Below are 27540 nucleotides of genomic sequence, written 5' to 3' on the forward strand. Positions count from 1 at the left end.
AAATGTTACCGCAACACTGGTTGGTTGCCATGGCCATTTTTTTCCACTGGCTAATTTCTCCACTCTTTTCACTGCTTCATTAATAGAACCCTTAGGGGTATATTCAATAAGAGTCGGGTCCATTCCTACATGCACTTATCGGAATGGACCCGAGAACACCTATTCAAAGGGCGGCCAAATCAGACTATCGGATTTGGCCGTTCCCGGAGTTCTGTCCTGCTACTGCTGTCAGCGGTTGGCGGGTGCGCTGACAGCAGCAGTGGGGGGAGCTGTCAGCGGCGCCGGGGGAGGAGGGGAACTGTCAGCGTCTGCGGCGCCGGAGAGGGGGGGGGGGGGGGGGGGAGAGATGTCTGCGGCGGTGGGGGAAGCAGTGGGGAGAGCAGCGGAGGAGGAAGAAACAGAGCGGAAGAGGCAGGGCCAAATTAATAATGGGGCGGATGGAGCTACAGCTCCAGGCTCCAGATACAAATAGGCCCATCACCATGAGATGATTAACTGTCCAGTTGGTCACATGGATGCCATAAATAATAAGAATGACAATTATATTCCTAATTTCTTCACAAGTGATGCTGTTATTCTGCTTTTACACACCCATATATCACTGGCCACACCTGCACAGCACTAGCCACATCTTCTCAACTTCTCACAATTGGCCCTTGATCATTTTCAGTCCCAGGTCCATGTGGACTTTAATTCGGGCCTGGGGGGAGGAGAGGAGGAGACGGGGTGAGCAGCAGCTTAACTGGAGGCTCACGGCAGCGTCCACCAAGCTCTAGCAAGTGGGACCTTGCTTGCTGGAGCCGGGTGGACGCTGCCGTCAGCAGCGGCGGTGCCTCATCCTCCTGCTACGGCCGGGACCTCGCTACTGGAGCCGGGTGGACGCTACCGCTGGGTTCCTGCTCCCCCCGCTGTTCCCTCCCCCCCCCCCCCCCTGCTCTCAGCGCCCTCATCTCAATACGACTTTTTTTAAAGTCGGAGTGAGATTGTCTGAAAGGGGGCTAAAACCTGTCGGGTTTGGCCCCACTTCCGACAACGCACGCTGATCGGCCACTTATCAGCGTGCATTCCGACAAGTCGGGTTTCCCAACTTGTCGGAAAAAGGGGGCCGTAATGAATAGGTCGGAACCCCTTCCGTCCGAAAACTGTCGGAAGCTGCCGTCTTTCCAACAGTTATTGAATATACCAATAAATATCACTACAACAAACACTGCCCGCTTACCAGATGCCGTCTGCACAGTCATTCCAGCTGGTAGGTGGATGGGATAGGTGATACCAGGCGGTAAAGTAAATGTGCTGCTTGAGCTAGTTGAATTCTGAAATCACATCGTAAGATATGGTTACCCATTAATTGAAAGAACATTAACAAATGAACCAAAATGCATACACAGATATTTTTTAAAGAACTCCAGCTATCTTAATTAATAATTGGAAAAAAAAAACCTATCAGAATAGACAATACAGACGTCTCCCCACTACAATACACCTCCACTATGCTGAATCCTTTTTGCATTTCAAAAATTATCGAGCTTACAGTAACGAACTGATTAGAATTGTAACTATGTTGACATCTCAACAATGCTGACAACAGAACGGCTCTATAAAAGATCCAAGATATGCCGAAAAAAAACACTCAGCATAACATGGAAATGAATGGGGAACTCTGTATCGCCTGTTACAGTATAGCAAATCTGCTGTTGCAGAGCTTCATGCAGAAAATCTGCGGTAGTGCTGCAGACATAATAATAGGATTTTAATTACCTACCGGTAAATCATTTTCTCGTAGTCCGTAGAGGATGCTGGGGTCCACATTAGTACCATGGGGTATAGACGGGTCCACTAGGAGCCACTGGCACGTTAAGCTTTTGAGAGTGTGGGTTGGCTCCTCCCTCTATGCCCCTCCTACCAGACTCAGTCTAGAAACTGTGCCCTAGGAGACGGACAACTTTGAGAGAACGATTTTACACAGATAGTGGCGAGAGTCACACCTGCTCACACAACAAGGCAAACCAAACTAACTAGCTTGAAACTCAGCAACAGCTGAAAAACATTACTTAACCAAGTTACAACACAGTACTTAACTAAGAACAAAGCCGTACTGAATCAAGTAACCACTGCAGGATAACGAAGCACATAGGAGCATAGAGACTCCTATGCTAGACTGTTATTCGTGGATTACAGTTCCGCCTTTAACGCGGTAGTGCCGGCGGTGTTAGTAAAAAAGCTTTTAGAGATCGGATATGATCCGGCCATATGCAATTGGCTGTTGGATTCCTGACAGATCGCCCGCAGACAGTCAGACTGGGCTCTGACTTGTCTTCGGAACTGGTATTAAACGTAGGAGTTCCGCAGGGATGTGTTCTAAGCCCCTTCTTATATTCTTTGTATACCTCCGACTGTGAGTCTAATTCGGAAACAATCTCTGTGATAAAGTTTGCGGATGATACCACTCTGGTGGGTTTGATACCTGGCCGAGATGAGTGTGTTTATAGAGAGGAAGTGAGAAGACTCGCTGAGTGGGGGGTAAAAAATAACCTGTTATTAAACGGTAAGAAAACTAAGGAGGTTGTGATAGATTGTAGGAAATCTAAAAAACTAGCATCTGCCCGTTAATACTGAATGGTGAGGAGGTGGATAGGGTTACCGATGTGAAATTTAGGGGATTAAATTTACAGAGGATTTATTATGGTCCTTGCATATCACGTCAGTGGTTGGGAAGGCTCAGCAGCGTCTTTTTTTCTTACGGAAGATCCGAGTAGCAGGTCTGCAGTAATCAACTCTTGTTAATTTCTACCGCTGCGTGATTGAGAGCTTGCTGACCTACGCCATCACGGTGTGGTATAGTAATGCCAAGTGTTCTGATCTTGTTGCCCTGGAAAGAGTGATCAAATCTGGAGAGAGGATCATTGGCCAATCCTTGCCTAGGTTGGCGGATGTACTCACTGCAAGGAGTCTGTCGAAGGCAATCAAGATGATTGAAGATAGGGGCCACCCCTGTAATATGTTTTTTTCCCTTTTGCCATCGGGGAGACGTTATAGGTGTTTAAGATGTCGTACCACTAGGTTAAGGAATAGTTTCTTCCCTTCTGTGATTGTTTGCTTGAATTCTTAACTTTGCTAAATTTTATGTGATGAATTTTATCTGGTGTATATGACATGAGAACTGCATGTAATTTCACTATACATGTCCATGTATGGTGACAATAAATTATTCTTACCTTATCTCTACGGACTACAAGAAAAAGATTTACCGGTAGGTAATTAAAATCCTATTTCCTCTTGCATCCTAGAGGATGCTGGGGTCCACATTAGTACCATGGGGATGTACCACAGCTCCCAGAACAGCAGGGAGAGCGCAGAGGCTCCTGCAGGACTGACTGACCAAACTTTAGGTCCTCAGAGGCCAAAGTATCGAACTTGTAGAACTTAGCAAACGTGTTCGACCCTGACCAAGTAGCCGCTCGGCAAAGCTGTAAAGCCGAGACACCTCGGGCAGCCGCCCAGGAAGAACCCAACTTACGTGTAGAGTGTGCCTTAACAGACGTAGGACACGGCAATCCTGCCGTAGAATACGCATGCTGGATAGTGAACCTGATCCAGCGAGAGATCGTCTGCTTAGAAGCAGGACACCCAAGTTTCTTGGGATCATACAGGACAAACAGAGTCCGATTTTCTGTGATGAGCAGTCCTCTTCACAAAGATTTTCAGAGCTCTTACAACATCTAAGGACTTTGATGAAATTGAGGAGTCAGTTGCAACTGGCACCACAATAGGTTGGTTTATATGAAAAGCCGACACAACCTTTGGAAGGAACTGCTGACGTGTCCGAAGCTCAGCTCTATCTTCATGGAAGATCAAGTATGGGCTTTTACAGGACAAAGCCCACAACTCCGACACACGTCGAGCAGAAGCTAAGGCCAACAAAGTGATAGCTTTCCACGTGAGAAACTTGACCTCAAACTCCTGTAGAGGCTCAAACCAATCCAATTGGAGGAAATGAAACACCACGTTAAGATCCCAGGGCGCCGTAAGCGGTACAAAGGGAGGTTGGATGTGCAGAACTCCCTTCAAAAAAGTCTGAACCTCAGGGAGGACAGCAAATGGTTTCTGGAAGAAAATGGTTAAGGCCGAAATCTGGACCTTCACGGATCCCAACCTCAGGCCCATATCCACACCTGCTTGTAGTTAGAGGAGAAACCGTCCCAGTTGAAACTCCACCGTAGGAAACTTCTTGGATTCACACCAAGATATATAATTTTTTCCATATACGATGGTAATGTTTAGACGTAACTCCTTTTCTAGCCTGTATCAGGGTAGGAATAACCTTGTTCAGAATGCCCTTCTGAGCTAACAAATGGCGTTCAACCTCCATGCCGTCAAACGTAGCCGCGGTAAGTCTTGATAAGCGAACGGCCCCTGCTGTAGCAGATCCTCCTGAAGAGGAAGAGGCCTCAGATGCTCCAGCAGTAGATCCAGAAGATCCGCGTACCAAGCCCTCCTTGGCCAGTCTGGAGCAAAGAGGATTGCCTGAACTCTTGTTCTCCATCTGAGTTTTAGAACTCTTGGACTTAGTGGAAGTGGAGGAAACACGTACACCGACTGGAACACCCATGGGGTCACTAGGGCGTCCACCGCCACGGCTTGCGGGTCCCTTGACCTGGAACAATACCGCCGAAGCTTCTTGTTGAGACAAGAAGCCATCATGTCTATTTGAGGTACACCCCAAAGATCTGTTACCTCCGTGAACACCTCCGGATGGAGTCCCTACCCCCCTGGATGGAGATCTTGTCTGCTGAGGAAGTCCGCTTCCCAGTTGTCTACTCCTGGAATAAAGATTGCTGACAGCGCCAACGCGTGTTTTTCTGCCCAGAGGATGATTCTTGTTACCTCTGACATTGCAGCTCTGCTCTTCGTTCCGCCCTGTCGGTTTATGTAAGCCACTGTTGTTACATTGTCCACCTGCACTTGAATGGCCCAATTTCTCAGAAGAGGGGCCGCTTGGAGAAGACCGTTGTAGACAGCTTAGTTTCAAAATGTTTATCGGCAGGCCGGCTTCCACACTTGGAAGGTTTCCCCTTGAGTGACTGCACCCCAACCCCGGAGACTTGCATCCGTGGTTAGAAGGATCCAGTCCTGAATCCCGAACCTGCGGCCCTCCAGAAGGTGAGGTAATCGCAGCCACCAGAGTGAAATCCTGGCCTTTGGCGACAGACACATTCTCTGGTGCATGTGTAGATGGGATTCCGACCACTTGTCCAGGAGATCCAGTTGGAAGGATAGAGCATGAAACCTCCCGTACTGCAGAGCCTCGTAAGAGGCCACCATCTTTCCCAGAAGGCGAACGCACTGATGAACCGACACCCAGGCTGGCTTCAGGCCATCCCGGACCATTGTTTGTATCACCAACGCTTTTTCCTCCGAAAGAAACATTCTCTGCACTTCCGTGTCGAGGATCGTTCCCAGAAAGGACAACCTACTGGTTGGTTGCAAATGTGATTTTGGGATATTCAGGATCCTACCATGTTCCTTGAGAAACTGGGTCGTGAGAGCTATTGACTGTAACAGCTTCTCCTTGGACAATGCCTTTATCAGCAGATCGTCCAGATACGGAATTATGTTCACCCCCGCCTGCGGAAGAGAACCATCATTTCCGTTATCACCTTGGTGAATACCCTAGGAGCTGTGGTGAGGCCGAATGGTAGGGCCTGGAACTGAAAATGACAGTCCAGCAGTGCGAATCGGAGATAAGCTTGATGCGGCAGCTAAATCGGAATATGGAGGTACGCATCCTTGATATCCAGGGATACCAGGTATTCCCCCTCTTCCAGACCTGATATCACAACCCTTAGAGACTCCATTTTGAACTGGAGCTCCCTCAGAAAGGGGTTTAGTGATTTTAAAGTTCAGAATGGGCCTGACCGAACCATCCGGTTTCGGTACCACGAAAAGGTTCAAATAGTAACCCTTGTGTTGCATTTGAGGAAGGACTGGTACAATGACCTGTGCCTCCACCAACTTCTGGATGGCTCCCTGTAGGTTAGCCCTGTCTGCCGGTAAAGCTGGCAAGCCCGATGTGAAGACTGAAATGTCTGAGTCTCGCCCCCACCGGCCCTACCTTAAGGCTGCGCTGTCCACTGTCATGCGGAGTACTATGGCGCACCTGAAGCAGGCTTCTGTTCCTGGGAAACCCGCCGCAGCAGGTTTCTTGGATTTTGGTCGTACCCCGCTAAAGAAGGTGTTGGCCGGTTTGGCCTTTCTTGGTTTAGTAACCCGAAAGGACTAAGATGCAGGTGAAGAAAAAGGTTTCTTCGTAACAAGAGCTGCTGAGGGAAGAAATGGAGTCTTACGCGCTGTAGCCGTGGAGATCCACGCATCCAATGCTTCCCCAAAGAGAGCCTGACCTGTGTAGGGTAGGGTCTCCACACCTCTCCTGGATTCCACGTCGGCAAACCACTGGCACAGCCACAGTCCTCGACGAGCTGAGATGGACATGGAAGAAATTCCTGCAGCCATTGAACCCAGGTCTTTCATGGATTCTACCATAAAACCTGCAAAATCCTGAATGTTACGGAGAAACAATTCAATATCATTCTTATCTAAAGTATCCAAATCCTCAAGTAACGTGCCTGACCTTTTTACTATAGCTTTGGAAATCCATGCACAGGCAATAGTAGGACGGAGTATCGCCCCTGAAGCCGTGTATATGGATTTGAGCGTAGTATCAATTTTGCGATCAGTTGCCTCCTTCAAGGCGGTAGATCCTGATACAGGTAAAACCACCTTTTTTGAGAGTCTGGATACAGACGCGTCCACTATGGGTGGGTTTTCCCATTTCTTTTTATCCTCCTCAGGGAAGGGGAAAGCAACCAGAACCTTCCTAGGGATCTGGAATTTTTTCTCTGGATTTTCCCATGCTTTTCCAAAAAATAGAATTTTAATTACCTACCGGTAAATCCTTTTCTCGTAGTCCGTAGAGGATGCTGGGGTCCATATTAGTACCATGGGGTATAGATGGGTTGACCAGGAGCCATTGGCACTTTAAGAGTTTAACAGTGTGGGCTGGCTCCTCCCTCTATGCCCCTCCTACCAGACTCAGTCTAGAAACTGTGCCCGAGGAGACGACATACTTCGAGAGAAGGAAATACAGAGATAGTGGCGAGATTCATACCAGCTCACACAACAGGCAAATCCGGCTAACATGCCGGACAACTCAGTAACAGCTGAAACAGTAAATAACGCAGAACTTACCTAGGAACCAGGCAGTACTGAACTATAAAACCAATGCAGGAAAACTAAGCGCTGGCCTGGTGCCCAGCATCCTCTACAGACTACGAGAAAAGGATTTACCGGTAGGTAATTAAAATCCTATTTTCTCTTACGTCGTAGAGGATGCTGGGGTCCATATTAGTACCATGGGGATGTACCAAAGCTCCCAGAACGGGAGGTAGAGCGCGGAGGCTCATGCAAGACTGCTTGACCAAACTTGAGGTCATCAGAGGCCAAAGTATCGAACTTGTAAAACTTAGAAAATGTGTTCGACCCAGACCAAGTAGCTGCTCGGCAAAGCTGTACAGCCGAGACCCCCCGGGCAGCCGCCCATGAAGAGACCACCTTACGAGTAGAGTGGGCCTTCACAGATGTTGGACACGGCAATCCTGCCGTAGAATATACATGCTGAATGGTGAACCTGATCCAGCGTGAAATCGACTGCTTAGAAGCAGGAAACCCAATTTTCTGGGGATCATAGAGGACAAACAGAGTCAGATTTTCTATGACGAGCCGTCCTCTTCACATAAATTATCAAAGCCCTCACAACATCCAAGGCCTTTGAAGCAATTGAGGAGTCAATAACCACTGGCATCACAATAGGTTGGTTGATATGAAAAGCTGTTACAACCTTAGGCAGGAACTGCGGACGAGTCCTGAATTCCGCCCTATCCTCACGGAAGATCAGATAGGGACTTTTACAAGACAAAGCCCCCAATTCCGACACACGTCGAGCAGAAGCTAAGGCCAACAAAGTGACCGCCTTCCACGTGAAAAACTTGATTTCACCCTCCTGTAGAGGCTCACACCAATCCGATTGCAGGAACTGCAACACCACATCAAGATCCCAGGGTGCCGTTGGCGCCACAAAGGGAGGCTGGATGTGCAGAACCCCTTTCAAAAAGGTCTGAACCTCAGGGAGGACAGCCAATTGTTTTTGGAAGAAAATGGACAAAACTGAGATCTGGACCTTGATGGAGACCAATCTCAGGCCCATATCCACACCTGCTTGCAGGAAAAGGAGAAAACGTCCAAGTTGAAACTCCTCCGCAGGAAATTTCTTGGATTCACACCAAGAAACATATTTTTTTCAAATTCGATGATAATGTCTAGACGTTACCCCCTTTCTAGCCTGTATCAGGGTAGGAATAACCTCACTCGGGATACCCTTCCGAGCTAAGATCTGGCGCTCAAGCACCATGCCATCAAACATAGCCGTGGTAAGTCTTGCTAAGCGAATGGCCCCTGAAGTAGCAGATCCTCACGAAGAGGTAAGGGCCTTGGATCTTCCAACAGAAGATCCAGCAGATCCGCGTACCAAGCCCTCCTTGGCCAGTCCGGAGCAATGAGGATTGCCAGAACCTTTGTTCTTTTTACAAGTTGAAGAACTCTTGGTATCAAAAGGAAGTGGAGGGAGCACATACACTGACTGACGTGAAACCAGTGCGTCCACCACCATTGCCTGCGGGTCTCTTGACCTGCAACTGTACCTTCGCAGCTTCTTGTTGAGGCGGGAGGCCATCATGTCTATGTGAGGAACCCCCCACCAACCGGTTACCTCCTCGAACACCTCCGGATGGAGGCCCCACTCTCCTGGATGGAGATCGTGTCTGCTGAGGAAGTCTGCTTCCCAGTTGTCTACTCCCGGAATGAAGATTGCAGACATAGCCACCGCGTGTCTTTCTGCCCAAAGAAGGATTCTTGACACCTCTGACATTGCAGCCCTGCTCTTCGTTCCGCCTTGTCGGTTTATGTAGGCCACTATGGTCACGTTGTACAACTGCACCTAAACAGCCCGATCCTGTAGGTGTGCTGCTTGAAGAAGGCCGTTGTATACGGCCCTTAGCTCCAGGATGTGTATTGGGAGAAGGGATTCTTGATTCGACCACCTTCCTTGGAAGGTTTCCCCCTGAGCGACTGCTCCCCAACCTCTTAGACTTGCATCTGTGGTTAGAAGGATCCAGTCCTGAACTCCGAACCTTCGGTCTTCCAGAAGGTGCGGTAGTTGTAGCCACCAGAGGAGCGAAATCCTGGCTTTCGGTGACAAACGTATCCTCTGGTGCATATGTAGGTGAGATCCCGACCACTGGTCCAAGAGATCCAGTTGAAAGGATCGAGCATGAAACCTTCCGTACTGCAGAGCCTCGTAGGAGGCAACCATCTTCCCCAGAAGGCGGATGCACTGATGAACAGATACCAGGGTAGGCTTCAAGACATCCCGGACCATTGTTTGAATCACCAATGCTTTCTCCACCGGTAGAAATACCCGCTGCACTTCTGTGTCTAGGAACATCCCCAGGAAAGACAGCCTCCTTGTCGGCTCCAGATGAGACTTTGGAAGGTTCAGGATCCAGCTGTGCTTCTTGAGCAGTTGTGTTGGGAGAGCAATGGATCTTAACAACTTCTCCATGGACGACACCTTGATCAGGAGATCGTCCAGATACGGAATTATGTTCACCACTTGCTTGCGGAGGAGAACCATCATCTCTGCCATCACCTTGGTGAAGACCCTCGGTGCCGTGGAGAGACCGAATGGCAGCGCCTGAAACTGATAGTCATCGTCTAACAGTGCAAACCTGAGATATGGCTGATGCGGCGACCAAATAGGAATGTAGAGGTACGCATCCTTGATGTCCAGGGACACCAGGAACTCCCCCTCCGTCAGTCCTGAGATGACAGCTCTCAGAGACTCCATCTTGAATTTGAACTCCCAGAGATAAGGGTTCAAAGATTTTAAGTTCAGAATTGGCCGTACCAAACCATCCGGCTTCGGTACCACGAAAAGGTTCGAATAGTAACCCTTGTTCCACTGATGAGGCGGAAGTGGAACAATGACCTCGGACACTACAAATTTTCGGATAGCTTCCAGAAGAATTGTTCTGTCTGCCGGCAGAGCTGGCAAGCCTGATTTGAAGAAACGGTGAGGTGGGGGAGTTTGAAACTCCAGCCTGTACCCCCTGGACATTATATCCTGTACCCAAGGGTCCAAGCCAGACGACATCCAGACGTGGCTGAAATGCCGGAGTCTTGCTCCCACCTGATCTTCCTCCAGGCTGCGCTGTCCACCGTCATGCGGAGGACTTTGAGGTACCAGAAGCAGGCTTCTGGTCTTGGAAACCTGCAGGAGCAGGCTTTTTGCCTTTAGCACGACCACCTCTGAAGAAGGTGTGAGAAGGCTTGTTCTTTCTAGGCCTCACGGGCAGAAAGGACTGTGACGTGTCTGGTGTAAAAGGCTTCTTCGTAGCCGGTGCAGCTGAGGGGAGAAAAGGAGACTTACCCGCGGTAGCCGTGGCAATCCACGCTTCCAGCGCCTCCCCAAAGAGAGCCTGACCTGTATAGGGTAGGCCCTCCACACTTTTCCTGGATTCCACGTCCGCAGACCATTGGTGCAGCCAGAGACCCCTGCGTGCCGAGACGGACATGGAGATCCCCGCAGCCATGGGACCCAGGTCCTTCATGTAATCTACCAGGAACCCTGCAGAATCCTGAATATTACGTAAAGATAAATCAACGTCACCTTTATCCATCGTAGTCAAGTCCTCCTGCAGAGTGATTGACCACCTGGCTATAGTTTTAGAAATCCATGCAAGGCAATAGTAGGCCGCAGTATAGCCCCTGAGGCCATGTAACTGGATTTGAGCGTAGCATTCACCTTGCGATCTGCCAGGTCCTTCAACGCGGTAGATCCCAGGACTGGTAAAACCACCTGTTTTGACAGCCTAGAGACAGAGGCGTCAACTATCGGCGGAGACTCCCACTTCCTTCTATCTTTCTCCGGGAAGGGAAAAGAAACCAAGACCCTCTTAGGGATCTGGAATTTTTTCTCCAGATTTTCCCAGGCTTTTTCAAAGATAGCATTTAATTCCTGAGATGCTGGGAAGGTGAGAGAGGCCTTTTTACTGTCCGTGAAAAAGGCCGCCTCAACCTGCTCAGGAGTTGTGTCAAATGTGCAACACATCCCGTACGGCCTCAACCATCAACTGCACCCCCTTTGCAAGTGATGCCGTCCCCCTCGACACATCCCCGTCACCGTCTGCAGTGTCAGAATCGGTGTCCGTGTCATCCTGCAGAATCTTGGCAAGTGCACGTTTATGAGAATGTACCGCAGGGGACCCTGAGGGAGCAGTATCAGACCATACAACCATAGAGGAATGCAATACCTGAGTAGCATGCTCCGTTCTTGCAACCCTTTCATAAATCTGAGAAATAGTCCCCATACTAGAGGCTAACCACTCCGGTTCTCTAGCTGGGATATGCGCTACAACAGTGCAATCCTGATTACATGGGATGGGATCTTCCGGAGAAGATAAATCCTCTGCAGCATATGAAACAGTCTCTCTAGACATGTTTGCTAATACACCCCACTCACCCCACATACACACAGGGTACTGGGAAGACAGTAGTTTCTCCCCCAAGAATGGCAGAGAGAGACAGACTGGAGCCAACCCACACACAGCGCTATTACAGGTATAGGGAGACCCTAAACCAGCACTGTGTCCCTTAATAGGTGACACATCCTTTACACAGCCTGCCCTCCCTTCTACAACCCCCTGGTACCGTACAGATAGCTGGAGTTGCACTCGAGGGACTGATCTTCCACTTGCATCCGACTGCAGGCAGAATAATGGTGCTGAAACGCTGCTGGGTCCGCTCTGAGGAGAAGCTCCACCCCCTTAATGGCGCTGTCTTCCCGCTCTTCAAGATTATACTGCCCTGAGGTTTTTGTGTGCTGGCTGAGATCCGCAGACCCCGACAGGCTGAAATGGTCAGTGTAGGGTCAGGCGCTGGATCAGGGCGCCCCTCACAGCACCGCACCTATGTACCGCTGAGCCGTCCAGAAGCGCAGTTAATACTGCGCTCCTACCCTGTAGCCGCCATCTTCACACCGACCCCCCGCTTGTTAGGGGGGGCGGTGACTCACTCGCCACACTTTAGCTCTGCAAGGGGGTGTCGGCATGCTGCTGGGGTGAGCGTTCCCCTGTGGCGGGGAGCGATCTATCCCCTCTGGAGCTCAATGTCCAGTCAGCGGAGACAGTGGCTCAGACCCCACAGGGCGGACACTGCTCCCCCCATCAGTCCCTCGATGCAGGGAGGCTGTTGCCAGCAGCCTCCCTGTAAAATAAAAAAACTCTAAGAAAACTTTTACTAAGAAAGCTCTGTAGAGCTCCACTAGCTGTGACCGGCTCCTCCGGGCACATTTTCTAAACTGAGTCTGGAAGGAGGGGCATAGAGGGAGGAGCCAGCCCACACTATTAAACTCTTAAAGTGCCAATGGCTCCTGGTGGACCAGTCTATACCCCATGGTACAAATATGGACCCCAGCATCCTCTAGAACGTAAGAGAAATTGCGTTTCATTCTTTGGACGCAGGGAAGGTTAGCGAGGCTTTCTTATTGTCAGTGAAGTAATCCTCCTCAACCTGTTCAGGTGTTGTGTCAGTAATATTCAACACATCTCTAATAGCCTCTATCATCAACTGCACCCCTTTTGCAAGAGATGCTGCCCCCATGAGCACGTCCCCATCACCGTCTGCCGTGTCAGAGTCGGTATCCGTGTCGTCTTGCATGATCTGGGCAAGAGCACGTTTGTGGGAACCCACAGAGGGGTGTCCTGAGGTAACAGAACCAGACCAAACTGCCATAGAATTCTGTAAAACCTGACTTGCAGATTCATTCTGAGCAACCCTAGCAGAAATCTGAGAAATCATAGTTTTGATAGAGGATAACCACTCAGGCTCCCTTGCTGGTATCTGCGCTACAACAGTGCAATCCTGATTACATGGAATTATATCATTCTGAGAGGACATATCCTCAGCCGCATATGACACAGAGTCCCTGGACATAGCTAACTGGAAACCCCAAACACACACAGTGTAGGTTAAACAGAGTTTCCCCCCTGAGAATGGCAAGAGAGAGACAGAGTTCAGAGCCAACCCACTCACAGCGCTATATCTATATATGGCACCCCTTATCAGCGCCCACTGTGTACTGAAATAGTTACACAGCTCTAATTCACCGCCTAATTCACCGGGGTCAGTGACTCACTCGCCACCAATCTTCTGGCTCTGTAAGGGGGTGGCGGCATGCTGCCGGGGCGAGCGATCCCCTGTGGCGGGGAACGTTCAATCTCCTCAGGAGCTCAGTGTCCTGTCAGCGGAGATAGTGGCTCAGACCCTGCAGGGCGGACACTGCTCCCCCCCTTAGTCCCTCGAAGCAGGGAGGCTGTTGCCAGCAGCCTCCCTGTAAAAAAATAAACTCTAAAGTAAACTTTTACTAAAGAATCTCTGTGACCGGCTCCTCCGGGTATATTTTCTAAACTGGGTCTGGTAAGAGGGGCATAGAGATAGGAGCCAGCCCACACTCTCAAACTCTTTAAGTGCCAATGGCTCCTAGTGGACCAGTCTATACCCCATGGTACTAATGTGGACCACAGCATCCTCTAGGATGTAAGAGAAAACAAAAGTGCACCACCTGTACCGTAATCACTTTTATGATCTATTGTAAGTGTAGGGAGGTTTATTTAAAAAACACCAAAAAAAAAAATACTTGCAGTAGAAGATAGCTATGTAATGCCTTACTTGCCACTAAGCTTCCGTCATTTCATACTTTGCCCAAGGAGTGTTTTGGAAATAAAGCATAAAAATAGCACACTGACTTATTTACGTTGTAAAACCGCTTTACTGCTCTGTGCCAATAAGTGAGCACACAAAAGGATTATTTTTAAGTTGTGGTCTTGATATGATCGTGTTGTGTGGAGCTGATCTGACTAAATGCCAGACAGAGATATTGTAAAAGAAAAGGTAAGTAACTACAGTACAGTACTTCCATTACTGGAGGGTCGGTTTAAATTGGAAGCCCTTAAGTATTTTCTTTCATGCCATACAAACAGCGCTCTCTTCTCTAACTAAATTGGAATGCACATCAAATATATTTGATATTTGAAGTATTACCTAAGAAGCAGCAGGCAAAAATCCAATATTTTTTTTCCATTGTTTCCATAATTGCTTAAATATAATTAGTGTTGCCCAGAAATGTAACCTGCAATTTAAACTGTAAAACTACTTGAGATAAAAAAATTAAAAAAAAAGCTTAGGTTAGCAAAAACTGAAAAATCATTTTAAAAGGGGCCATGCAATACCCTCTGGTCTATTATTATCATTTATTTATATGGCGCCACATAGGATCCGCAGCGCCCAATTAGAGTAAACAAATAAGCAAAACATGAAGACAGTGACTTACAGTTCAATACAATATAGGACAAGTACAGGGTATATAAACATGGCTGTGTCAGTAAACAGTACTGAAATAATTATCAGGGTGGCAGAAAACCGAAGGATTTGGTGCCATCAAAGGGAGTATTGAAAAGAAGATAAGTTAAGTAAGAGACGTAAAGGCACATGAGGGAAGAGGGTCCTGCTAGTGAAAGCTTACATGCTAAACGGTGGGTCTACACGCTTAGTTCATCCTACAGCAAGATGATGATCAATTACATACTGTGAGGCTTAGGGTTATATTCAAATGATGCGTCATTATTCAATGCTGGCCGGAAACGGCCAGCATTCCGGCAATGCAGACTCGACTTGATTACAAGTCGAATCTGCATCAGCGGCAAACTGTCGAAAACAGCCGCGTTTTTGAAAGAAACAAGTGGATCAGCAAGTAACTCGCCGATCCACGTGTTTTCCGATAAGTGACGTTTTTTTCGACAGTCGAAAAAGCATTACTTTGATTGAATAGGTCGAATGCAAATTCGAGCTAAAACTGTGGAAAGTGGGGGGGGGGGGTGGCAACGGCAGCAAGTGAGTAGGACGTGGGTAGTGTGAGCTTCCGGGTCCCACATCCTTTATACCCATCCTGAACCCGCTTCCCGCTACTATTGAGCCTTCCTGTGCTCTCCAGACGCTGCTGCTTCTGAGGCTGATCCCTGCTGACCGCACGGACTGCTGGTGCACGCGCTCCGGCTGGCGTGCTGTGCGGCCCTGCACTACACACGGAGCTCCGGTCCTCTCGCACTTCCGGTTTCTCCCTGGCTCCCGCTCAGCGCGCTGAGGCTCTCTGGGTGCACACTCACGCAGGGGCTGCAGTGTGCATCTGACAAGCGGCTGGGAAGATGCTTCACCCCACAATGCTGCCCTCCTGTTCTGGCTGTTTCATAAAGGTACTCTGGAGGAAGGGGAGCAGTGTGGGCGGTGTCCATCTTAATTCAGGTCCTATCTGGCGTGGGGGCACTTTCAGGCTCATCCTGTTTGCAGTTAAAGTCCTGCACCCTGCCAAGCAGCATTTCTCTCACTATCACAGGACTCTTGAATTATATATAATCTCCACCTTGTATTAAAATGGTGAAGAATCATCCTCCTAATGCTGCTACTGCCAAGCTGAAAGAGTTTGCTAGGAATGCAGGGGCAACAGCATCTCCTCCCTCTGCCAATGCTGGCCTGCCTGACTCTGATCTCTCACAAGACTCTACTACTGCGGCTCAGTCTCAGGCTTCGCTGCAACAGGTCTTGGAGGCCATAGCGAATAGCGAGAAGAGATTATCTGACAAAATTGAGAGGGTGCAGTGTGATTTATCACTTTTGAGACAAGATGTACAACGTATACGGGAACGAGTCGGAGTTGTGGAAACTCGCGTCTCGAACCTGGAAGATTCCTACACTCCTCTTAACTCTACTGTTTCCAATATAGCTCAGCAAGTCGCTACCATGCAGTCTAAGCTCCTGGATATGGAGGGGCACCTCCGTAGAAATAATATACGTTTTATGGGGCTGCCGGAAAGAGAGGAAGGTTCCTCCCCGGAATCGTTTCTGGAATGTTGGCTACTAGAATTCTACGGCAAGGAATCCTACACTCCGCATTTTCCAGTTGAGCAGGCTCATAGAATACCTAATCGCCCTCCGCCACCTGGTGCACCTCCTCGCACCTTTATTGCAAAATTTTTAGATTACAAAGACAGGGACACTGTTTTGCGTTTGGGACGTACTAAACGCCCTTTGACCAGAAACGGGGTGAAGATTGCTGCTTTCCAAGACTTTGCTGCTGAAGTCCAGAAGGACAGAGCCCAATTTGGCCCAGTGAAGCGCAAACTTCAGGACTTGAATTTATCTTACTCCACGTTGTTCCCTTCCAAACTTCAAGAAATTGTCGACTGAGAATCCAAATTCTTCAATTCCCCACGTGAGGCCTCTGTTTGGCTGGATCGATATGCCCCGAGTGGGCGACAAATGGCTCCAGACTGATTCGTGGCTGCTGTGTCATTGAGTGTACAGCAATTCAGTGTAACCTGCCCGTATTCGTACTATTTTGTCGCTACTTCTAATGTTCTATATTGCAATGTTTAGATAACGGGTTCTATGTTTTTTGTTTTGTTTTCTTTACAGTATGGCCAGGGAACCGGCCGCATATTGTTTTGTTACTGTATGTACCCGTGGAGCTCTATTGCTCTGGTGGTCTCTTCATACATTGCTCCCGCTTACTTCCCTTCCCTTTTTTTTTCTCTTCTTCTATCTGGTTTTACTTTTTTTTATAGCTGTTTGGAGGGACGGTTGGTGGGTGACCTTGTTCACTCTTACTACACTCTTGGCAGCTATTGACTAGTTGGTTTGTGGGTTATCTTTGTAGTTAGGGCTCCAAGTTTGCCAAGGTTGGGGGTGGTATACGGGGTGGAGGGTTGTTCTGGGGAATCTTGGGTTACTATTGAGTTGCTTTTATTTTTATTTTCTGATATATGTATTTTGATTTTTTGGATGTCTCATCTATTGATATGGTTATGTACGCCCAGCATGACAGTATGGCTGGCTTGGCTAGATAGCTGTAGGACGGTGCCTTGTGCAATTTGTTTGTCCATGTCTTTGACTTTTGGATATGCCTTGTTTGAACTTCCTTACGTGTTATGTCCGCGGGATAAATGACAGGATAAAGAGGTCGCTTGTTCTCAAGTTGATAAAACAGTATAACTCAGATGTGGTATGTCTTACTGAATCTCACTTAGAGGGCAGCAAACTTATGTCTCTGTGCAGGCCATGGGTGGGCTGGGCCTATCATGCCTCCCACACTTCTCACTCTAGGGGAGTATCAGTGCTTATTAAAAAATCAGTGCCCTTTGTACTAAATGCAGTAAAAACTGATCCCTATGGTAAATACGTATTTCTAGATTGTAAACTTCACTCCCAGTCCTTTTTTATCCTTGCAGTATATATACCACCTCCTTTTAATTATGATTTATTGAAGCTGGCAGCTTCCTTTATAGCAAATTACCCTGACACCCCTGTTAAATGCATGGAGGATTTTAATAACCTTATGGATCCTCATCTGGACAAATGGAGGGCTGTGCCTGCGTCTGGTCTGGGAAGCGGCCCTTCTGGGTTTGCAAAATTTGTAGATACTATGGGTCTAATCGATATTTGGAGATTTAAAAATCCCAATGTTAGCCAATTTTCTTGCTTCTCTCAGTCCCATCACACTTTTTCCCTAATTGAGCTTGCATTGGTGTCCCCTTCACTGATGCCTCGAATTAGCGACTTCCATTACAAATCCAGAGGGGTGTCTGACCATTCTCCCTTGCTCCTGACGGTAGACATAGGGGGCCAGAGGGGACAGGTGTTTTTGGAAACTTCATCTATCATGGCTCCTTCAGTTACAGGCTAATTCTGACCTTGAGGCAATGTGGGATAGCTATTTTAGTGACAATGCGGGCTCTGCGCCTGTGGACATCATATGGGATTCGTTTAAACCATATATGAGGGGCACGTTGACTCAGAGAATAGCCTCTAAAGTTGCATTTTATGAAAAGGGAGGTTGAGCTTGAATCTGAGTGTTCTTCATTGGAAAGTCAATATTTGGCGGATGGATTGGCTGACTCTAGATTAGGGGTGGGCAAAATACGGCCCGCGGGCCGGATGCGGCCCGCAAACCGATCCTGCCCGGCCCACTGCCCCCCACCAGCGAGCAATGACAAGCGGCCCGACCGGCTGAGCAGCTTGTCATTGCTCTGCACTGCAGTACCTCCAAGCTGCCAGCGGCGCCTCTCTCCCCTGCTGCTGCGTTGTAGCAGCCTCCTCCAGAGTCCCCAGTGACAACGGCTGTGTTCAGCCGAGAAGGGGGCGGGGCTATGTGCCGATGAGGGGGCGGGGCTACACGGGACCTCAGGGGGCAGAGCTACACGGGACAAGAGCCAGACTGCTACAGATCCATCCTTCCTGCCACTGCCAGCCAGATCAGTAAGTTAACGGGAAAAGTGAAAGAAAGTGTGTGTGTGTGTGTGTGTGATAGTGTGCGTATATTTGTGTGTGTGGGCAGTGGCGTCAGTCTGTTTTTAGGTTTGGGGGAGAGATCTGTAGCTCTCGCTGTACCAACCCGTGTTCTGTCACCATGTCACCCCCGTGTTCTGTCACTATGTCACCCCCCCCCTCGTGTTCTGTCACTGTGTCACCCCCCCCCCCCCCCCCGTGTTCCGTCACCGTCACCCCCCGTGTTGTCACTATGTCACACCCCCCGTGTTCTGTCACTGTGTCACCTCCCCGTGTTCTGTCACTGTGTCACACCCCCGTGTTCTGTCACTGTGTCACACACCCGTGTTCTGTCACTATGTCAAACACCCGTGTTCTGTCACTATGTCACACCCCCCGTATTCTGTCACTATGTCACACCCCCCGTATTCTGTCACTATGTCACACCCCCCGTGTTCTGTCACTGTGTCACCTCCCCGTGTTCTGTCACCATGTCACACCCCCGTGTTCTGTCACTATGTCACACCCCCGTGTTCTGTCACTATGTCACACCCCCGTGTTCTGTCACCATGTCACACCCCCGTGTTCTGTCACTATGTCACACCCCCGTGTTCTGTCACCATGTCACACCCCCGTGTTCTGTCACTATGTCACACCCCCGTGTTCTGTCACTGTCAACCCCTCCCCGTGTTCTGTCACTGTCAACCCCTCCCCGTGTTCTGTCACTGTCAACCCCTCCCCGTGTTCTGTCACTGTCAACCCCTCCCCGTGTTCTGTCACTGTGTCACCTCCCCGTGTTCTGTCTCTATGTCACCTCCCCGTGTTCTGTCACTATGTCACACACCCGTGTTCTGTCACTATGTCACACCCCCACACCCCCGTGTTCTGTCACTGTGTCACACCCCCCGTGTTCTGTCACTGTGTCACCCCCGTGTTCTGTCACCGTGTCACACACCCGCGTTCTGTCACTGTCACCCCCCCTCCCCGTGTTCTGTCACCGTGTCACACCCCCCATGTTCTGTCACCGAGTCACCCCCACCGTCTTCTCTCACTGTGTCACCCCCCCGTGTTCTGTCACCCCCACCGTGTTCTGTCACCGTGTCACCCCCACCGTGTTCTCTCACTGTGTCCCCCCCCCCCCCGTGTTCTGTCACCCCCACCGTGTTCTGTCACCGTGTCACCCCCACCGTGTTCTCTCACTGTGTCACCCCCCCGTGTTCTGTCACCCCCACCGTGTTCTGTCACCGTGTCACCCCCACCGTGTTCTCTCACTGTGTCACCCCCCCCCGTGTTCTGTCACCCCCACCGTGTTCTGTCACCGTGTCACCCCCACTGTGTTCTGTCACTGTCACCCCCACCGTGTTCTGTCACCGTGTCACACCTTTCCCCAGGGGCCATAAGACACTGGATAATTTGCTTGCTGCACAATAATTATCCTAAATAAAATGTTAATGTGTAAAAAGGCTCTCTACCTGCCGTAATGTGTGTAAAAGGGGCTCTACCTGGTGTAATGTGTGTAAGTGGCGCTACTGTGTGGCGCAATTTGAATAATGGAGACTATTGTGCAGCCTAATATGAATCTATATTATTTTTTGCCCACACCCCTTCCACATGAAGCCACGTCCCTATATTTTTGGCAAGTGGGGCGAGCTGCTATTTTGTATGTGGCCCTCGGATACTGACAGGAAATGTCAAGTGGCCCCTCAGCTGAAATAATTGCCCACCCCTGCTCTAGATCCCACTGGGATAGAGCGCGAACAGCATGGCTTTCTCATATAAATGAACGTAACTTGCGCAGTCTCTTGTTTAGATCCCATAATTGTTATATGAATGCTGATAGACCGGGTAGTTACCTAGCTCACCTAGTTCACGACCGCCCCACTGCTACTGTTGCGCAACTTGTAGATAAGTCGGGCAGAGAGGTACATACCACATCTGATATTGCGGATGTCTTTATTGCATTATATAGAGGTTTATATCATTCTCGTATTGGAAATACAGTTATTCCTCTCCGGTATTGACCTGCCTAAATTGACCTTAGAAGCTAGGGACTCCTTGGAAGCCCCCCTAACATTAGATGAGGTGGACGGGGCACTCCGATCCTTTCCGGGTGGTAAAGCCCCGGGTACTGATGGCATACCGACTGAATTATACAAAAAACATTCTGCAGCATTTGTCCCCAGGCTGCTGAAACTATTCAACGACCTCCTTGAGGCTGGCACTTTCCAGGCTTCTATGTCCGAGGCTATTATAGTTGTGTTGCCGAAACCCGGAAAGGATTTTCGGTCCCCCGACTCCTATAGACCAATTTCCCTGATCCCTACGGATGCTATGATACTAGCAAATATCTTAGCCATACGCCTTAATAACGTGATCACTTCCATAATTCACCCAGATCAAACCGGTTTTATGCCAGGAATGTCCACCTCTATCAATTTCAGGCGGCTCTTTACTCACCTCCAGGTCGACAATGAGGGGGGAATCTAACTCTGCTATAGTCTCCTTAGATGCCACTAAGGCGTTTGACTCCGTTGAGTGGCTATACTTATGGGAAGTCATGCGCTGCATGGGCGTTGGTCCCACCTTCATTAAATGGGTTAAACTCTTATATTACAAACCAAAGGCCAGGATTTCTGTCAATGGTTATGTGTCTACACCCTTTCCCTTGTCTAGGGGTACTAGGCAGGGGTGTCCCCTGTCACCCTCATTATTTGCTATAGCCATTGAACCGTTGGCCTGTTTTATACGATCCAATCCAAATATACTAGGGTTGCAATTGCATGATAGGATTGACACAGTAGCCTTATATGCAGATGACCTTTTATTATTTTTACGTGACTATAGGACTGCTATGCAGCTGTTCTTGATGTTATTGAGGCTTTTGGTGGATATTCTGGCTTGACTATTAATTGGAATAAATCCTCTATAATGCCCTTGCAAGGTCCTTCCCCCTCTGAATCTGAGGTTCCCTTACCATTGCGCTGGGTTGATCAATTCAAATATTTGGGGATATTAGTCACCAACGACTCTGCTGATTTTCTCCCTAATAATTTACTACCGTTAATCGATTGGTTAAGGGACAAATCCAAAGCGTGGTGTAGACTCCCTCTTACGGTAACTGGGCGAATAAATTTTATTAAGATGATACATTTTATAGGTGCTACAACAATACCCAACTTATATCCCAGCCTCCTTTTTTAGAAAGTTGAACAGTATTCTTTTGTCGGGTGGTCTTCTGTATGCCGGCGGTCGGGCTCCCGGCGCTCACTATACCGGCGCCGGGAGCCCGACAGCCGACATACCGACACTTATTTTCCCTCGTGGGGGTCCACGACCTACATAGAGGGAGAATAAAATAGTGTGGCGCGCCTAGCGCGCCACCGTGCCTGTAGCGTGGCGAGCGCAGCGAGCCCGCAAGGGGCTCATTTGCGCTCGCCACGCTGTCAGTAAGCCGGCAGTCGGGCTCCCGGCGCCGGGATGCTGGTCGCCGGGAGCCCGACCGCCGGCCAGCCGTAGTGAACCCTCTTTTGTCCCCTGTCTGGGCTAATAAACTTCCCAGGATTAGTATCAATACACTCACTAGACCCAAAATAGATGGTGGTCTAGCACTACCCCATTTTAAGTTCTACTATTTTGCCTCCCAGTTAGCTCACATAGGATTCTGGATTAGAGATTGTGACCCGCTCTCCCTGTCTGTTGCTTTACTGCAGAGGGTGGCCCTGAGTTATACTCCTTTACAAGCATTTCTTAGTGGCACATTGTTTCCCCATGTGCCTCACATTTTTTTCTCAGGCTCTTAAGGTTTGGCGGGAGGTTGGGAATCTGTTTCAGTCTGATGATCTCGATCCTGGCACTCCCCCCTTTGGCACTCCCGCTAGTTATCTGAATTTGATACTCTGTCCGGCCGTCAGGTGTGGGGGACTAAGGGAGTTGTTGCAATTGGTCAATTGTACTGCAACGGTGACCTTAAGTCTTTCCAACAGCTGAAAGATGAATATAAATTTACCACAATCCTTTTTCTATCGATATCTACAACTAAGGCACACTCTTCAGGTCCAGTTCAGGGATACAACACCAGTCCTAGCTCCCTCTCCTGTGAAGACTTTTACTGTTAATTTAGGCCGGGCAAGGTCTATTTCCCTGGCCTACTCTTTTTTGGTCAATAACCACCATAAAGACGATCTCCCTAGGTTACGAGAACGCTGGGAGGATAGCCTTGGCCCGCTCAGTGATGAAGAGTGGGACGCAGCCAGAATGTTTCCACGTAAGGCCACTGCCTCTATTAGATACCAACAGATACAACTGTGTATTCTACATAGAACTTATCTGACCCCTGTTAGGCTAGTCAGATTTGGTGGACGGTCCTCTGACTCCTGTCCTAAATGTAACACGGCCAGTGGCTCCTTTTGGCACTTACTGTGGCAGTGCCCGATGGTCCACAGTTTTTGGACCCAGGTTAAGGCTGCTATAATATCTACAGGCATCCCTGCTGAGGTACTCAGTCCTAAGGCATGTGCATTGGGGGCTGGGGTTGGAGAGGCACTTAGCGGCCCTGATGTACAATACTTTCAAAACCTGTGCGACCTGGCCAAGGTTTGTATAGACCGCTCGTGGCTTGCGCAGACAGGCCCTGTTTTCAGGGTGTGGATAGCCCTGGTTAACGATTCTATAGAGCATGAAAGATTTACCTATATGTCTCGTGAAGCTATTGTCAAGTTTCAAAATATTTGGGCAAGGTGGATGGACTCCTCTTACATAGACAGGGTCTATCTTGTCTAAATCCTAACTCTTATATATTCTTTCTCTAACGTCCTAGTGGATGCTGGGAACTCCGTAAGGACCATGGGGAATAGCGGGCTCCGAAGGAGGCTGGGCACTCTAGAAAGATTTATGACTACCTGGTGTGCACTGGCTCCTCCCACTATGACCCTCCTCCAAGCCTCAGTTAAATCTTGTGCCCGGCCGAGGTTGGATGCACACTAGGGGCTCTCCTGAGCCCTTAGAAAGAAAGTATAGATTTAGGTTTTTTATTTTCAGTGAGACCTGCTGGCAACAGGCTCACTGCAGCGAGGGACTAAGGGGAGAAGAAGCGAACTCGCCTGCTTGCAGCCGGATTGGGCTTCTTAGGCTACTGGACACCATTAGCTCCAAAGGGATCGACCGCAGGCCCAGTCCTTGGTGTTCGGTCCCGGAGCCGCGCCGCCGTCCCCCTTACAGAGCCAGAAGCGGTCCGGAAAAACGGCGGCAGAAGACATCAGTCTTCACCAAGGTAGCGCACAGCACTGCAGCTGTGCGCCATTGCTCCTCATGCACACCACACACTCCGGTCACTGATGGGTGCAGGGCGCTGGGGGGGGGCGCCCTGAGCAGCAATATAAACACCTTGGCTGGCAAAAATACATCACATATAACCCCCAGGGCTATATGGATGTATATTAACCCCTGCCAGATTCCATAAAAATGCGTGAGAAAAGTCCGCGAAAAAGGGGCGGAGCCTATCTCCTCAGCACACTGGCGCCATTTTTCCCTCACAGCTCCGTTGGAGGGAAGCTCCCTGGCTCTCCCCTGCAGTTTACACTACAGAACAGGGTTAAAACAGAGAGGGGGGGCACTAAATTTAGGCGCAGTATAAATTATATAAAAGCAGCTATAGGGGACATAACTCAGTTAGTCCCTGCATTATATAGCGCTCTGGTGTGTGCTGGCATACTCTCACTCTGTCCCCCCAAAGGGCTTTTGTGGGTCCTGTCCTCATTGGAGCATTCCTTGTGTGTGTGCGGTGTGTCGGTACGGCTGTGTCGACATGTTTGATGAGGAGACTTATGTGGAGGCGGAGCAGTTGCCGATAAATGAGATGTCGCCCCTGTGGGCCGACACCAGAGTGGATGGATAGGTGGAAGGTATTAACCGACAGTGTCAACTCCTTACATAAAAGGCTGGATGACGTAACAGCTATGGGACAGCCGGCTTCTCAGCCCGCGCCTGCCCAGACGTCTCAAAGGCCATCAACGCTCCCTCAGATGGCAGACACAGATGTCGACACGGAGTTTGACTCCAGTGTCGACGAGGTTGAGACATATACACAATCCACTAGGAACATCCGTTACATGATCCCGGCAATATAAAATGTATTACACATTTCTGACATTAACCCAAGTACCACTAAAAACAAAGGGTTTTATGTGTGGGGAGAAAAAGCAGGCAGTGTTTTGTTCCCCCATCAAATGAGTGAATGAAGTGTGAAAAAGCGTGGGTTTCCCCGATAAGAAACTGGTAATTTCTAACAAGTTACTGATGGCGTACCCTTTCCCGCCAGAGGATAAGTTACGCTGGGAGATATCCCCTAGGGTGGATAAGGCGCTCACACGTTTGTCAAGGTGGCACTGCCGTCTTAGGATACGGCCACTTTGAAGGTACCTGCTGATAAATAGCAGGAGGCTATCCTGAAGTCTGTAATTACACACTCAGGTACTAGACTGAGACCTGCAGACTGCTGCAGCGTGGTCTGTACCCCTTTCAAACAGGGATACTATTTTGCGAACATAAGACGTCGTCTTATATATGAGGGATGCACAGAGGAATATTTTGCCGGCTGACATCCTGAATTATTGCAATGTCCATTCTGTCAGGAGACCCGACACTGGACAGGTGATGCTGACTTTAAAAGGCACATAGAGCCTTATAAGGGTGAGGAATTGGTTGGGGATGGTCTCTGGGACCTCGTATCCACAGCAACAGCTGGGATGAAAATATTTTACCTCCGGTTTCCTCACAGCCTAAGAAACGCACTGTATTATCAGGTACAGTCCTTTCGGCTTCAAAAAAGCAGGCGGGTCAAACGAGGGAAGAGGGAAAATGCTGCACCAGCAGCCAGTCCCCAGAATCAAAATTCTTCCCCTGCATCCTCTGAGTCCACCGCATGACGCGGGGGCTCCACAGGCGTAGCCAGGTACGGTGAAGGGCCGCCTCAAAAATTTCAGCGATCAGTGGGCTCGCTCACAGGTGGATCCCTGGATCCTTCAAGTAGTATCTCAGGGGTACAAGCTGGAAGTCGAGGCGTCTCCCCCCCGCCGTTTACTCAAATCTGCCTTGCCGACAACTCCCTCAGGCAGGGAGGCTGTGCTAGAGGCAATTCACAAGCTGTATTCCCAGCAGGTGATAGTCAAGGTGCCCCTACTTCAACAAGGACGGGGTTACTATTCCACACTGTTTGTGGTACCGAAACCAGCCGGTTCGGTGAGACCCATTTTTAAATGGAAATCCTTGAACACTTACATAACAAAGTTCAAGATGGAATCGCTCAGGGCGGTTATTGCAAGCCTGGACGAAGGGGATTACATGGTATCCCTGGACATCAAGGATGCTTACCTGCATGTCCCTATTTACCTTCCTCACCAGGAGTACCTCAGAGTGTGGTACAGGATTGCCATTACCAATTCCAGACGTTACCGTTTGGACTGTCCACGGCACCGAGGGTGTTTACCAAGGTAATGGCAGAAATGAGGATACTCCTTCAAAAAAAAAGGGAGTTTTTATTTATCCCATACTTGGATGATCTCCTTATAAAGGCAAGGTCCAGGGAGCAGTTACTGGTCGGAGTAGCACTATCTCAGGAGGTGCTACAACAGCATGGCTGGATTCTGAACATTCCAAAGTCACAGCTGGTTCCTTCCACTCGCTTACTGTTCCTGGGGATGATTTTGGACACAGAACAGAAAAAAGTGTTTCTCCCGCAGGAGAAAGCCAAGGAGCTGTCATCTCTAGTCAGAGACCTCCTAAAACCAAAAAGGGTATTGGTGCATCGTTGCACACGAGTCCTGGGAAAAATGGTGGCTTCATACGAAGCAATTCCATTAGACAGGTTCCATGCGAGGACCTTCCCGTGAGACCTCTTAGATAAGTGGTCGGGATCGCATCTTCAAATGCATCAAATGATAACCCTGTCTCCAAGGACCAGGGTGTCTCTTCTGTGGTGGATGCAGGGTGCTCATCTTCTAGAGGGCCGCAGTTTCGGCATACAGGACTGGGTCCTGGTGACCACGGATGCCAGCCTTCAAGGCTGGGGAGCAGTCACACAGGGAAGAAACTTCCAGGGCCTATGGTCAAGTCAGGAGACTTCCCTACATATAAATTCTGGAACTGAGGGCCATTTACAATGCCCTAAGTCAGGCAAGACCCCTGCTTCAAAACCAGCCGGTACTGATACAGTCAGACAACATCACGGCAGTCGCCCATGTGACCCGACAGGGCGGCACAAGAAGCAGGATGGCAATGGCAGAAGCCACAAGGATTCTCCGATGGGAGGAAAATCACGTACTAGCACTGTCAGCAGTGTTCATTCCGGGAGTGGACAACTGGGAAGCAGACTTCCTCAGCAGACACGACCTACACCCGGGAGAGTGGGGACTTCATCCAGAAGTCTTCCTGCTGTTGGTAAACCGTTGGGAAAGGCCACAGGTGGACATGATGGCGTCCCGCCTCAACAAAAAGCTAAAGAGATATTGCGCCAGGTCAAGGGACCCTCAGGCGATAGCTGTGGACGCTCTAGTGACACCGTGGGTGTACCAGTCGGTTTATGTGTTCCCTACTCTGCCTCTCATACCAAAGGTACTGAGAATAATAAGATGGCGAGGAGTAAGAACGATACTCGTGGTTCCGGATTGGCCAAGAAGGGCTTGGTACCCGGAACTTCAGGAAATGATATCAGAGGACCCATGGCCTCTGCCGCTCAGACAGGACCTGCTTCAGCAGGGGCCCTGTCTGTTCCAAGACTTACCGCGGCTGCGTTTGACGGCATGGCGATTGAGCGCCGGATCCTGAAGGAAAAGGGTATTCCGGAAGAAGTAATTCCTGCGCTTATTAAAGCCAGGAAAGATGTTACGGCAAAGCATTATCACCGCATGTGGCGGGAATATGTTGCATGGTGCGAGGCCAAAAAGGCCACAACAGAGGAATTTCCACTAGGTCGATTTCTACATTTCCTGCAAGCAGGAGTGAATATGGGCCTAAGTCTAGGCTCCATTAAAGTACAGATCTCGGCTCTGTCGATTTTCT

General features: G+C 49.3%; 1 protein-coding gene across 1 annotated transcript in view; it reads right to left on the reverse strand.

Moving 5' to 3' along the window:
* Window positions 1-27540, reverse strand: part of GTF2A1L (general transcription factor IIA subunit 1 like) — a 431363-nt gene that overhangs the window by 217414 nt on the left and 186409 nt on the right. Inside the window, exon 5 of the mRNA XM_063918693.1 lies at window positions 1220-1313. Coding sequence (XP_063774763.1) covers window positions 1220-1313 — 94 coding nt within the window. The remainder of the gene's footprint in view (window positions 1-1219; window positions 1314-27540) is intronic.

Source organism: Pseudophryne corroboree, chromosome 4, assembly GCF_028390025.1.
Source record: "Pseudophryne corroboree isolate aPseCor3 chromosome 4, aPseCor3.hap2, whole genome shotgun sequence".
NCBI lineage: Eukaryota > Metazoa > Chordata > Amphibia > Anura > Myobatrachidae > Pseudophryne > Pseudophryne corroboree.